The 15,192-nt window shown below is 31.9% G+C and overlaps 1 protein-coding gene across 3 annotated transcripts in view; it reads left to right on the forward strand.

Moving 5' to 3' along the window:
* Nucleotides 1-15,192, forward strand: part of ATRNL1 (attractin like 1) — a 774,854-nt gene that overhangs the window by 297,435 nt on the left and 462,227 nt on the right. For all 3 annotated transcript variants that reach the window (XM_023240973.2, XM_023240974.2, XM_045040724.1), the window contains exons 23-24: nucleotides 7,356-7,434; nucleotides 9,741-9,898. In XM_023240973.2, the coding sequence (XP_023096741.2) occupies nucleotides 7,356-7,434; nucleotides 9,741-9,898 (237 nt within the window). The remainder of the gene's footprint in view (nucleotides 1-7,355; nucleotides 7,435-9,740; nucleotides 9,899-15,192) is intronic.

Here is a 15,192-nt window from a genome sequence, read left to right on the forward strand (position 1 = left end):
TTTGAGTTGTTTTCTGTATATGGTGTAAGATAAGTGCTCTAGACTGAATGTTTGTGTCCCCTCCCCCCCTCCAGCCCCCAAATCATGTGTTAAATCCTAATGCTCAATGTAATGCTATTTAGAAATGAGACATGTGGGAGGTAACTAGGTCATGAGGGTGGAGCCCTCATAAATGGGATTGGTACCCTCACAAAAGAGGCCCTAAAGAGTTCCCTCACCTCCTTTTGCCATGTGAGGGCACAGTGAGAAGAGGGTTGTCTATGTACTATGAAGTTGGCCTCAACAGACACCAACTTTTCCAGCACCTTTATCTTGGGATTCCCAGCCTCCACTTGTGTGAGAAATATAATTCTTTTGTTTGTAGTCATTGCCCATGTGCTAGTCTGTGGTATTTTTGTTATCACAGCCCTAGTGCACTAAGATAGTTAGGATACAATTTCATTCTCTCTATGGGGATATCCAGTTTTCCCAACACCATTTGTTGAAGAGACTGTCCTTTTCCTCATTGTATATTTTTGGCATCCTCGTTGATGATTACTTTACCATGTATGTGTGGGTGTATTTCTGGGCTTTCTATTTATTATGTTGGACCATATGTCTGTTTTTATGCCAGTACCCTATTTTTAATTACCATAGCTTTCTAATATATTTTGAAATCAGGATACTTAATGCTTACAGCTTTGTTCTTCTTTCTCAGGACTGTTTTAGCTTTGGGGGTCTTTTATGATTCTATATAAATTTATTTTTTTAATTGTTTTTATTTTTATTTTTATTTATTTTTCATTTTTTAATTTACATCCAGGTAGTTAGCATATAGGGAGTAGATTCCAATGATTCATCCCCTATGTATAATATCCAGTGCTCATCCCAACAAGTGTCTTGCTTAATGCCACTTACCCATTTAAGCCCATCTCCCCCCACCCACAACCCCTCCAGCAACCCTCAGTTCTCTATATTTAAATGAATTTCTTATGTTTTGTCCCCTACCTGTTTTTATATTACTTTTGCTTCCCTTCCCTTATGTTCACCTGTTTTGTATCTTAAATTACACATATGAGTGAAATCATATGATATGTGTCTTTCTCTGATTTCGCTTTGCATAGTAACCTCTAGTTCTATCCATGTACTTGCAAATGGCAAGGTTTCGTTCTTTTTGATTGCCATGTAATACCCCATTATATATATATAATGTTTACACACACACATATATGTGTGTGTGTATATATATATATACAAACACATTTGTATATATGTATACACACACACACACACACACACACTGCATTTTGATTTCTTTTTTTGATCCATTAGTTCAGAAATGTTTTATTTAATTTCTACATGTTTTTGAACTACCAGTTTTTCTCCTGCTATTGATTCCTAGTTTAATTCCCTTGTGGTCAGAAATGATAATTGATACATTTTCAGTCATCTTAGATTTGTTAAGAGTTTTTTTGTGACCTAATGTGATATATTTTGGAGACTATCCCATGTATACATGAACAGAATATGTATTCTGCTGCTCTTTGTGGAATTATATTTCTGTCTCTGTTAAGTACATGTTCTGAGTGTTGTTTGACTCCACTTTCTCCTTACTGATTTTCTCTTTCTATCCACTGTTGAAAGGATGTTATTGGAGCCTCTTACTATTATTCTGTTCCATCTGTTGTCCCTTTAAGTTGTATCTATGTTCGCTTCTATATTTAGGTGCTATCATAGTGGGTATATGTGTGTGTGTGTGTGTGTGTGTGTGTGTGTGTGTGTGTGTGTGTGTAATTTATTATAGTTATACCTTCCTGATGAATTGACCCATTTATCATTATACAGTGTCCTTGTTTGTCTCTTGTTAAAGTTTTTTACTTATAGTCTGTTTTGTCTTATATAAGTATAGCTACCTCTTCCCTCTTTTGTTTCTTATTTGCATGGAATATCCTTTCCCATCCCCTCACTTTTAGTCTGTAAGTGTCTATAAATCTGAAATGAGTCTCTTTTAGACAGCATAGTGTTGGGTACTGTTTTTTTTTTTAATCCACCTATCACCTATATCTTTTGATTGGGGAGTTTAATAGATTTATGTTTAAAGTAATTATTGATAGGAGAGGACTTACTATTTCCATTTTGTTAATTGTTGTCTGTCTTATAGTTTGTGTGTGTGTGTGTATGTGTGTGTGTTGTTGTTGTTGTTGTTCCTTTTTTCACTCTTGAAGGCTTTGTTTTTTATTGATTTTTTTTTTGTAGTGATACGCTTTGTATGCTTTGACTTCTTGCTCCTTTTCTTTTGTGCATCTTATGTATGCATTTTCTTTGTAGTTATCATGAATTTTACCTATAGTTATAACTGTTTTAGGGTGGCTGGGCGGCTCAGTCAGATAGGCATCCGACTTCAGCTCAGGTCATGATTTCGCTGCTCATAAGTTCAAGCCCCATGTTGGGCTCTGTGCTGACAGCTCAGATCCTGGAGCCTGCTTCAGATTCTGTGTGTCTTTCTCTCTGCTCCTCCCCTACTCATACTCTGTCTCTGTCTCTCTTTCTCTTTCTCCCTCTCTCCAATATGAAAAAATAAAACCTAAAAAACAAATAAATAAATAAAAACAGTGTTTTAAGCTGATGAAACTTAACTTCAACCACATGCCAAAACTCTATACTCTTAAACTGTCTATCCCCTCTCTCCACTCTGTTATTGATCTTATAACAATTAACATTTTTTTTATAAATCAGATCTAGTTATGATGAGCTCCCTCAATTTCTGTTTGTCTAGGAAAGTCTTCATGTCTCAAGTTTTTTTAAGGACAGTGTTACCAGGAATAGTATTCCTCTTTGGTACATTTTTTCTTTCAAAACTTTTAATAGGGCTTCTTTGTATATGATAAGTAACTTTACTCTTTCTTGCTTTCAAAATCCTGTCTTTGACTTTTAACAATTTTATTTGTTTCTTTATGTTCATCTTCCTTTTTCTTTCTTCAGCTTCATGAATCTAGATGTTTGTACTTCTTAGATTTGGGACATTTTAGGCCATTATTGCTTTAAATAAATAAATTTCTGCCTCTTTCTCTTCTCTAAGATCTATATTATATATATATAACTAATATATATATATTATAACTAACTAATATATATATATTATAACTATATATATTATATAACTATATATAATATATATATATAATATATTAATATAATATATATATTATATATATATAATATATATAATATATATAATATATAATATATATAATTATATATATATTATATAATTATATAATTATATTATAATATATATAATATAATATAATATAATATAATATATATTATAATATATTATATATATAATATAATATATTATAATATATATATATTATATAATATATAATATATTATATAATATATTAATATATTATTATATTAGTTAGTTAGTTATTATATATTAGTTAGTTATATATTAGTTAGTTATTATATATTATTAGTTAGTTATATATATATATAACTAATATATATATATTAGTTAGTTATATATATATATATTATATATATATATAGTTATATATATATATAACTATATATATAGTTATAATATATATATAGTTATAATATATATATTAGTTATATTATATATTATATTATATATATAATATATATATATTATATACTATATATATATTATATATATAGTTATAACTATATATATATAACTATATATATATAACTAATATATATATATATAGTTATAACTAATATATATATATATTAGTTATATATATATAGTTATAATATATATATTAGTTATATTATATATTATATAATATATATAATATATATTATATATTATATATATATTATATATATAGTTATAACTATATATATATAACTATATATATATAACTAATATATATATATAGTTATAACTAATATATATATATTAGTTATATATTATATTATATATATATAATATATATATTATATTTATATATATTATATATATAATATATTATATTTATATATATTATATATATATTAATTATAACTAACTAATATATACATATTAGTTATATTATATATGTTTTATATATATATATATATATCTATATATCTATATATATATATATAATTTTTTTTCCTTGATTGTATTCCATAAGTCCATTAGGCTTTCTTCACTCTTTTTCTTTCTCTTTTCTTTTTGCTCCTTTGGCTAGTTAACTTCAGATGATTTGAGTTCATAGATTCTTTCTTCTACTTGGTCAAGTTTGTCATTAAAACTATATATTGAATTTTTCAGTTAATTTATTGTATTCTTCTGCTCCAGAATTTCTGTGGTTCCTTTTTATAGTTCTGTCCCTGTCTGTTGCATTGACATTTTGTTCATATATTGTTTCCTTGGTTTCATTTAATTATCTTTCTTTGGTCTCTTATTCCTTCGTTATTACTTCTTTAATACAATTATTTTGAATCATTTGGCAGACAATTCTAAATCTCCATTTCTTTAGGGTCAGTTACTGGAGATTTATTTTGTTCCTTTGGTTATGTCGTATTTCTCTCATACTTAATTTCCCTTGTAGTTTTGCACTGATGTCTGTGCTTTTGAAGAAGCAACTACTTTTTCCAGTCTTTATTGACTGGCTTCAAAGGGAAAGACCATCAGTTAGCCCAGCTAGAAGATAATGGGAGCATCAGAAACCTTTTCTGTGATTAATCATGTTCCACAACTTTTCCTTTTCTTCGAAGGGGAGTAGTCTTAGGGTTACACGCCTTCTCTCAGTTTCACAGAGGAATTCTGGCTGTAGTGAGCTGCCTGCCTTTTTCCCCTTGGGCGGTACACAGAAAATTCATGGTGTTGGATGCACATTCCATTCTCTTCCTTCCTGGAGGAGAAGTCTCAAGGTTGTGCACCTTCTCCTAATCTTGCGGAGCCATGCCAGCAGCAGTAAGCCACCCACTTACTTTCTTTATTTTTAGCTACTGTCAGATGTCCAAACTATGCTTGTTCTCTTAGTGCTCTGGGTGAGGTAAATCAGAAACAGATCCTTTAGGCAGTGCAATGAAAGTCCAGGGATGTTGGATATATGCTACATTCTCTCTCTTCCCTGTGGGAGAAGTCAAAGGCAAGGTGTTCTCTGTAATGCTGAGTGCTGCCTTGGGGCAGAGGCTGAAATGGGTAAAGTGAAATTGTTCTTCTTACTGATTATAATGTGGCTCTTCTTCATTTTATATTAATCTTTGGTACTGGAACTTTTTAACTAGATTTTCATTCTTTCATAAAGTTATTTTGGCCCATACAACATTGTTAAATCAGTGTTTTTATGGAGGATAAGGGCTGTGACTTCCTATTTCACCATCTTACTAATGTCACTTTCTTTTGCTGTTTTTTAATTATATCTTAATCTATCTTTTAAGTCCATATCATATATTTTAATCGTTTTTTTAATAGATGAAACCTCAAAATATATCTTGCCATTTGCTAGCTTCTCTAAAGTATTTTATTGGACTTGCCAAACAAATAATATAATTTCTTAAATTTTTCTTTTACAGTAAAGTAGGGTCTCTTCTCAAAAAGTAGAACAGTTCATTTAATGTTATGCCTTATTCTTTAGATTTTAAGAAGTGTCTATATTCTTTGGAATACATTTAACGTTTTGACTTTTAAATAAGAATTTTAAAGTATAATGTTTTAAGTATAACCCTCTTTTTACTTATATTGTGTTTTTTTTAACCAAGACATTAGAAATGTCAGAAACCCCATTGTTCACTGTAATAAGAAAGACTTTATAAATGCACCGTAATCACCATTGACTTCTCTTTCATTGTAAAATATACATAAAATGAAATTTATAATTTTAATCATTTTTAGGTATACCATTCGGTGGCATTAAGTACAATTACAGTGTTGTGCAACCCATCACCACTATCTATCACCAATTTTTTTTTATCATTCCAAACAGAATTTCTGTCTCCATTAAGCAATAATTCCTCATTTCTTCCCTTCGCCGCAGCCCCTTTATTCTACTTTCTGTCTCTGAATTTGTATATTCTAAGTACCTCACATGTACAACCATACAATATCTGTCCTTTTGTGTCTGGCTTATTTCACTTAGCCTAATGTTTCCAAGGTTCAGCCATGTTGTAGTGTGCATCAGAATTTCATTTTTTACCATTGGCCTCTTGAATGTTTAATAGTGATTACAAACTTACGTACTTCTTTGAAGACATGAGAAATTTTATTACACTTGGAACATCTGGAATGTGAATACCATTTTTCCACAATATTATCCATAGTATCACAAGTGTAGGTCCAGATTAGGCATAATTTTAGTTTGCTTCTCTCTTGACCATCCTCTCCTTTTTCAGTTTCCTGAAAATATCAACTGGTTCCAAATGTCACAGCTTTCTGTTTTATATCTACTGTCTTGTCTAGTTGAAGCCAATAGCTCGGACACATTTTCTTTGAAACTGTAGGATGCTAAACTAAGCATGAGAGTTGCCTCTAAGAATGCTTGTAATATCATTATACGTAATTTTATAAATATAATTCATAGTTAAAGATATACTCAACTTGGAACAGTTAGTGAAATTAATATGTGGTCAGGGCTTCCTACTTATCCTAAATAAAAGATAATAATAAATAGATGCGTTAATTATTGATGCATTTCCTACATTTTGAAAACAGATTTAATTTAATCCATTTTTACCTGAGAGTTCTAGTTTATGTAATTTATGTTTTTTTGTTTTTTGTTTTTTTCACTACAAAAGGTGTGTATAAGGGACGCCTGGGTGGCTTAGTTGGTTGAGTGTCCAACCTTGGCCCAGGTCATGATCTCATGGCTCATGAGTTCTAGCCCCATGACAGGCTCTGTGCTGACAGCTCAGAGCCTGGAGCCTGTTTCAGATTTTGTGTCTCCCTCTCTCTCTGCTCCTACCCCACTCACACTCTGTCTCTCTCTCTTTCAAAAAGAAAATAAACAAAAAAAGTGTAAAAAAACTAATGTGTAAAAAACTAAGAAAAAGTTTTTCAATAAAACAACAATCTTACATTGGTGTAAAATTACTTTGGACTAATTAAATCCTGTACCGTTTACATATTAACTACAGGTAAGCCAGAGAATCAAAATACAAACAATGAATCACAGCTCCCCTGGCTTACAGACAGAAGGCTAGATTATAGTAGAGAAGATAAATGGAAACTTTAAACTACCTTTGAATTTATCACCTATATTTTTTCATTAAAATGGTGTAATTGACATCTACACTTGGTTGAATACTGACAAAATGTATCCAGTCTGTGAACTGTAGCATGGGCATAATTAAAACATAAAACATTATTTAGTGTAGTTTGATTTTTGTAACCCTAATATTTTCTTTCTTGGTAGTCAAACAAAAATTTGGATATTTCGATTAATGCATCAAACAACTTTAATCTCAACATTACATGGTCAGTTGGTTCAACAGGTAAGAGAATTTTGTTGTCACATCTTTTACATTTGTTTGTATATGGAAGATGTTCTAACATGATCTTTTTTTTGTTAATTCAAAAAATTGAAACTAAAATATATATGTCATAATAATTGTGCTGGTTCAGGTACAAGTAATAAGTAGCATTATTAATAAAGTTTCATTATTTTAACTTTGTCCTTATTCAATTAAATCAGATGGGTAACAAATATTATACACCACTTAATTTTTTAAAAAGACATTGCTATGAATTGCTATGATTTTAATTAAGATAGAGTACTTCTTTAATGATTGGGACTGTGATTTCAATTATTTGACTCACTATCATAAAGCTATAAATTTAATTATTAACCTTAATATTGATATAAGACAAGTTCTGTGCATGTTGATAAATTAATAGGTTTTTATTCCTTTCAAACTTAGAAATATACCAACACCTTTGTCAGCTTTGGTGCTGAGAAAGGGTTAAAAAAAAAACCCCTCTCCTTAATATGTCTTCTGTACTAAGTTTTAGAACTTGAAAATTTTGACTTTTAAAAAATAGAACCTGGGGCGCCTGGGTGGCGCAGTCGGTTAAGCGTCCGACTTCAGCCAGGTCACGATCTCGCGGTCCGTGAGTTCGAGCCCCGAGTCAGGCTCTGGGCTGATGGCTCAGAGCCTGGAGCCTGTTTCTGATTCTGTGTCTCCCTCTCTCTCTGCCCCTTCCCCATTCATGCTCTGTCTCTCTCTGTCCCAAAAATAAATAAACGTTGGAAAAAAAATTTAAAAAAAATAATAAAAAATAGAACAAGATGAAATACAAACTGTCTGTTGGATTATGAAAAAGTATGCTCACTTTTTTTTGTATTTACATAGTAAGAAATTCTATTGATTTTTATTTTCTGTATCAAAGCTATACTGTTGCACAATGTGTTGGAATCCTCTTTAAGGAAAACATGTGGATTCTGGGGTGCCTGGGTGTCCAGACTGTTGGGCATTCAGCTCTTGGGCTCTTGATCTCAGGGTGGTGAGTTCTAGCCCCATACTATGGCTCCACACTGTGCACGGAGCCTACTAAAAACAGAAAGAAAGAAAAGAAAATATATGTATTCTTAGGTCATTATGCTCTTTTAATATGTAGAATCATGGAGACATAGAATTCAAGAGTGAGATAGTCTTTGCAATTCTAGAACCTATATTACATGTGTTAAAAAAATGAGAAGTTTGGGCAAATATATACACATTTTGCTACAATGGTGTCCACCTTATAGTAAAATCTTGGGACTGTGAGCTTCATTAATTAAGAATTCATGAAAACTTGTACTACTAATTTGAAAATTACTTTGGCATAATAAACTGACTCCAGAAGTGTTCTAAAATCTGTCAACAAAAATATACAAAACCTCTACAATTAGATTAGAATGATGATTTTAGCATGCAAGAAATTACTTGTAACTTTCAGATTCCCAAAACCAAATCTCAGAAATTTTGATTTATCAGATTGGGAGATGGGTTCATGAAACCTGCTTTTTAAAACAGCAACCCAGGTGCTTTTGGAATAGGTGATGAGTTAGAAATTAATTCAGTTGCCCAGTATACTAATTCTAAATATTTTTACTGTTTGTTAAAGTAGAGGGCTTGGTAAGATTGTTGGAAATGCTTTGTTCCATTTGGTTAATTTCAGTAAATATTTATTGAGTATGCAATATGTGTTTAACTAATTGAACATTTATCTCATGTTTTAAATTATAGCCTCGTTTCAATTTATTCAAAGTAGTGATGGTTCAATTTGTGGTTAAGATAAATAAATTGATTTCTTTTCTATGTTTTAATTGGATTGAGACATGTGAAATATGTCCTGATTTGTTTTGAGAGGCTCTGTGGAGTAGTGAATAGAAAGAATTCAGTGTCTGGAGCTAATGGATACCTGAGTTCCAAAGAGAAATTTACCATTCAGTAGCTATAAAATTAAGGCAAGTGTTCTAATCTTTCTGAGGCTCAGGTTTAAATTTGAAAAAAGAGATGGAATACCTTGGGGGTAAAATTGTTATTAGAGAAGAATATAAAGTTTCTTCACCAGTGCCTAGTCCATAGCACTTACTTAATCAGTGGTATCATTAAAAAAAATAATTTTATACTGTTTCCACTACATTTATGATTAATCTTATTTCTCCTTTGTCACTCTAAATACTAAAGAAGTTTATTTTGATAATTGTTTTTATAAGTATAGTTATAAAAATTAGGTAAATATCTATTTTTAAGTTAAAATATCCTTTTTTCCTAATATGAAAATTTACAGTTGGTTTTTATTATTTACATTTTAGCTGGAACAATATCTGGGGAGGAGACTCCTATAGTGTCCAAGACTAATATAAAGGAATACAGAGATAGTTTTTCCTATGAAAAATTTAACTTCAGAAGCAATCCTAACATTACATTCTATGTGTATGTCAGCAACTTTTCCTGGCCTATTAAAATACAGGTAAGTGTTAATAGTATTTAACATAATGACCATTGAATATTTTTTTCACAAAAACAGTGCTACTTTTGTTCAAAGTAATGATATGGATAAGATTTTTATTTCTCGAAAAACATGAAAAATGTATGTAACCTTGATAAAAAAAGGGTACATTGAATGTTTATAAAAATAATTCATACTTATGATATTGAATCAATTGGTGTACAAATTTTTCAGTGAAATCATATTTTGCAAATGTATCAAGGGTCGCCTCGGTGGCTCAGTCAGTTAAGCGTCCAACTTCAGCTCGAGTCATGATCTAACGGATTCATGGGTTCAAGCCCTGTGTGGCGCTCTGTGCTGACAACTCAGAGCCTGGAGCCTGCTTCAGACTCTGTGTCTCCCTCTGTCTCTACCCCTCCCCCCTCACGCTCTTTTCTCTCTCTCTCATAAATGAATAAATATTTTAAAAAATGCATCAAAACTTGAAATAATTAGATTGGGTTTTTTGATTAATTGTGTATTTCACCTGAGGGTTAGATACTCTCTTCCTACAACTCTACTTAAAATTATTTGCTGTGTTTAGAATCTCATTTTTGCTTTATTATATACTGAACATTAAACTTTCATTAAAAATTTAAGGTAAGCAACTTAACAGTTCTTTAAGATCCACTGCCTCTCACTATTGGTTTCTTAATGCTATATATGTACATATTTCTTTCTATCTTTTTATCTTTCACTTTGTATATTTCAGTTTTTATTGTGTTCAGTGATAGGCTGCAAAAGGCTTTAGATTTATTGCTAGGAAAACATTTAGGAAGTTCTTTCTATCTTGAAATATTCAGGGTTTGTGCTCTTAATTTATGCTTTTATGAAAGAAAAGCCTGTATGTCGTAATGTTGGAATTTGTTCATATACTCATTCTTTTATGACTGGTTATTTGATTAGATGGAATTCAGATTATTTTTTGGAATATCTCATACATATCAAGCTCTGTGCTAGGTTATTATGTTTTAAAATCTTTTAAAATTTACATGGTGTACCTGGGTAACTCGGTTAAGTGTCCAACTCCTGATTTCAGCTCAGGTCATGATTTCATGGTGGTGAGATCGAGCCCCATGTCAGGCTCTGTGCTGGGCGTGGAACCTGCTTAAGATTCTCTCTCTCCCTCTCCTTCTGTCCCTCCCCTGTTCACATACATGCACACATCCACACATATTCTTCTCTCAAAAAATTATAGATTATTCTTTCCCCTTTTATATTAATGACAGTTTATGATCTGTGACTGAAAATGTTTGTACGGGTTTTAGTTTTAGGTTTCAAGTTTTTATTCAAATTCTAGTTAGTTAATATACAGTATAATACTGGCTTCAGGAGTAGAATCTAGTGATTCGTCACGAGTGCCCTCCTTAATACCCATCACTCATGTAGCCCACCCACCTCCCTCCATCAACCCTCAGTTCTGTATAATTAAGAGTCTGTTTTATGGTCTGCCTCTCTCTTTTCTTCTCCCCCACCCATGTACATCTTTTCATCTATTATATTCCATATGAGTGAAATAATATGGTATTTATCTTTTCTCTGACTGACTTACTTTGCTTAGCATAATACACTCTAGCTCCATCCATGTTGTTGCAAATAGCAAGATTTCTTTCATTTTGATGGCTGAGTAATATTCCTGTGTGTGTGTGTGTGTGTGTGTGTGTGTGTGTGTGTGTGTACATACATACATATATACTACATCTTATTTATCCATTCATCAGTTGATGGACATTTGGGCTCTTTCCATACTTTGGCTATTATTGAAAATGCTGCTATAAACATCAGAGTACATGTGTCCCTTTGAATCGGTATTTTTGTATCCTTTTGATAAATACCAATAGTGAATTGATGTATCATAGGGTAGTTCTATTTTTTAACTATTTGAGGAGCCTCCATATTGTTCTCCAGATTGGCTGCATTAGTTTGCATTCCCACCAACAGTGTTAATGGGTTCCCCCTTTCTCTGCATCCTAACCAACATTTGTTGTTTCCTGTGTTGTTAATTTTAGCCATTCTGACAGGTGTGAGGAGGTTATCTCATCACGGTTTTAACTTATATATCCCTGATGATGAGTGATGTTGAACAACTTTTCATGTGTGTGTTGGCCATCTGTATGTCTTCTTTGGAAAAATATCTACTCATGTCTTCTGCCCATTTCTTACCTGGATTATTATTATTTTTTAATATTATTTTCTATGTGATTTGTGGGAACACAGTATTTTTAAAAGTCATATATTTATGAGAAAATTGTCTTTACTTTTAAGGCTAATTTAACATCTAAATTAAAGAAATTAAGAAATATTATATTATTTAAGAAATATTATAAATTACTACTCAGTAATGGGAATTATTTGATAAACTTATTTCTTCATTGTATGGTGATTTATTTCCACACTGTTATAGTCCAAAAATGCTGGAAATATTTCCATATAGTTTTTAAAAATTTTGACATTGATGATGTTAGATATATCATTTTATTTTCTAAGATTTATACAGAAATATGCATCAGATTTCCCTTGGCCAATTGAAATTATGTTCAAAGGCAACCAAAGGGCTCATCTATTAACCTTATTAAGTAGTAATTAAAATTGATACAATTGTTACATTTTTAATTTTTTTTATGTTTTTCATGTCTTGGTTATCTAATTATTTCATTTTTAAGCAAATTACATAGTTACCATAGAATTTTAATGAATATTTAATGACTAAATATTAACTTTTTAAATTGGATTTTCATTTGAGAACATACTAGTAATATATTCTAGGAGCCAAACCTGAATGTGTAATAAAGTTGAAATATTCCACTCTCCCTAAGTAATAAAATTTAGAGTCCAGTTGTGATGGTCAAAATGAGTAGAGCTGAATTCCTACTCTATGATTAAAGTCATTGCATTAGTTCTGAGGAATATGTCATATTAAAGCATATGAGTATGTGTGTTTTTTGGGACTATAATAAACTTTAATTAGTAAATATAAAATAGTAAGATTATTTTATTTAGTATATATTTGCTAATAGAATTGAAATCCACTTTTGAATCCAATCCACTTTTGAATGTTTAATCAATCTTGTTATATAGTGGTAAGCTCCGCTTGGTTATTTATTTTGTCATGCATCATTGTATTTGCTTTTTTAAAATTTTGTTAAGAATTTTTATACCTATATTTATGAGGGCTATTAGTCTATAGCTTTCTATTCTTGTAATGTTGTTTGACTTTGTATCATTGTACTGCTGGTCTTATAAAATGAATGGGAAATATTACTTCCTCTGTAATTTACTGAAATATCTGTGTGTAATTGTTATTATTATTTTTTCTTAAATTTGTGGTAGAATTCAACACAATGTATTTGGACTAATACACCTTTCTTTGTGGGAAGGTTTTAACTAAAAATCCAATTTCTGTAATAGATTTAGAGCTTTTCTGGTTATTTCTTTTGGAGTGAGCTCTATCGATTCGTGTCTCCCAGTTGTATTTCTCCCATTTGATTTAATTTGTAGAATTTATTGGCAAAAGATTAATAATATTCACATGTTATTTAGTGATGTCATCACTCTCATTTCCGATATTCATAATTTGTTTCTCTTCTCTCTATTTTTTTCCCCTTTGTCAGTATGGCTAGAGAGTTGTCACTTTCATTGATTTTTTTTCTTAAGAAACAGATGGTTTCATTTATTTTTTCTATTTTTTTAATTTCATTAATTTCTACTCTTTATTCCCTTTCTTTTGCTTACTTTGAGTAAATTGTTCCTCTTTTCTTGTTTCTTAAGGTGAAAACTGTCTAATTTCCTTTTTTTTAAGTTTATTATTTTGAGAGAGAAAGAAAAAGAGAGAGACAAGCCAGTGGGGTGGGGGCAGAGAGGGAGAGAGAATATCAAGCAGGCTTTTTTCTGGTTGACTTCAAATTTCAGAGTGTTGGAGTCTGAAAATATGCATGGTATGATCTCAGTCTTTTTGTACTGCTCAAATAAACCTTCTGCCCCCTTTCCCCTTCTCTTTTTCTCTGAGACTCTTATGATATGAATGTTATTATGCTTTATATTTGTTGAGTTCCCTATGTCTACTTTTGTGATCCAATATTTTTCTTTCCCTCTTCTTTTCAGCTCATTATTTTCTATAATTTTACCTTCTATGATATTTATAAATTCTTCTGCCCTTGTGTTCATTAGAACCAATTGGTTTTGCCTCTTGGTTACAACATTTTTTATTTTCAGCAAGACTAGCTGTTAGGTCTTTTATCTCTGTGTAAGGGACTGCCTGATGTCTTCTATGCTTTTCTTAAGTCCAACTAGAATCCTTATGATTGTTGTTTTAAATTCCTGATCAGGGGGCACCTGGATTGCTCAGTTGGTTGAGTGTTTGACTTCAGCTTAGGTCATGATCTCATGATTTGTTCATTCGAACCCCAAGTCAGGCTTTGCGCTGACAGTGCAAAGCCTGCCTCAGATTCTCTCTCTACCTCCCTCTGCCCCTCCTCCACTGGTGCTCTTTCTCTCTCAAAAATAAACATTTCAAAAAAATAATAAAAAAATAAATTCTTGATCAGGGATATTACTTACATCTATTTCAATTAGATTCCTGGCTGTGACCTTTTCTTGTTCTTCCTTTTAGGATGAATTCCTCCATCTTGGCGTTTTGTCTAGGTCTCTGTCTTCTTTGTGTCAGGAAAGCCTCATATGTTTTTTGTTTCTGAGAGTAATGACTTTATTAGGTCATATGCTTTCCAGGTCTGGTGCTTCAGGAAGTTTTTGGTGTATGCTGTGTGTGCTCTGCTGTTGTGTTTTGGCTGCTCTTTCGGTTAGGCCAGTCCTCTGCAGAGTTTCTCTTTGTCTGGAGTGGGGAATGTTTGGACCTTGACCAGTGTGTTGAATTTTAACTAGGTGTCTATTAGTCTGCTTTTTAAAATAGGCCTGATTGTATTTCCACTAGAGCTGAAGCTTTTCAGCACTGTATGGTCAGTAGACTTGGTCCACGCTGGAGGTTTTTGCGGGTCTTCTGGGGCAGGGACCCACTTCTCTTCTGGCTCTCAGGCACGTTTGTCCTAGTATAGACGTACCTGCAGAGCACAGCAGGGTGGGACTTGGGCTAAGCAGCTTAGGCCTCTGCTGTGGGCACTGTTCTGCTCACTAAAGTCAGTTTGTAGTAATGGGCAAGGGAGAAAAATGTCGCCAGCCTGTGTGCTCGTCATTGGAAAGGGGAGTTTGCATCTGCCACTGTCCAGGAAGTCCTCAGAACAATGAACAATCTCCCCTCGTGTGTCCCATGCCTCCCTTAGATT

Source organism: Felis catus, chromosome D2, assembly GCF_018350175.1.
Source record: "Felis catus isolate Fca126 chromosome D2, F.catus_Fca126_mat1.0, whole genome shotgun sequence".
NCBI lineage: Eukaryota > Metazoa > Chordata > Mammalia > Carnivora > Felidae > Felis > Felis catus.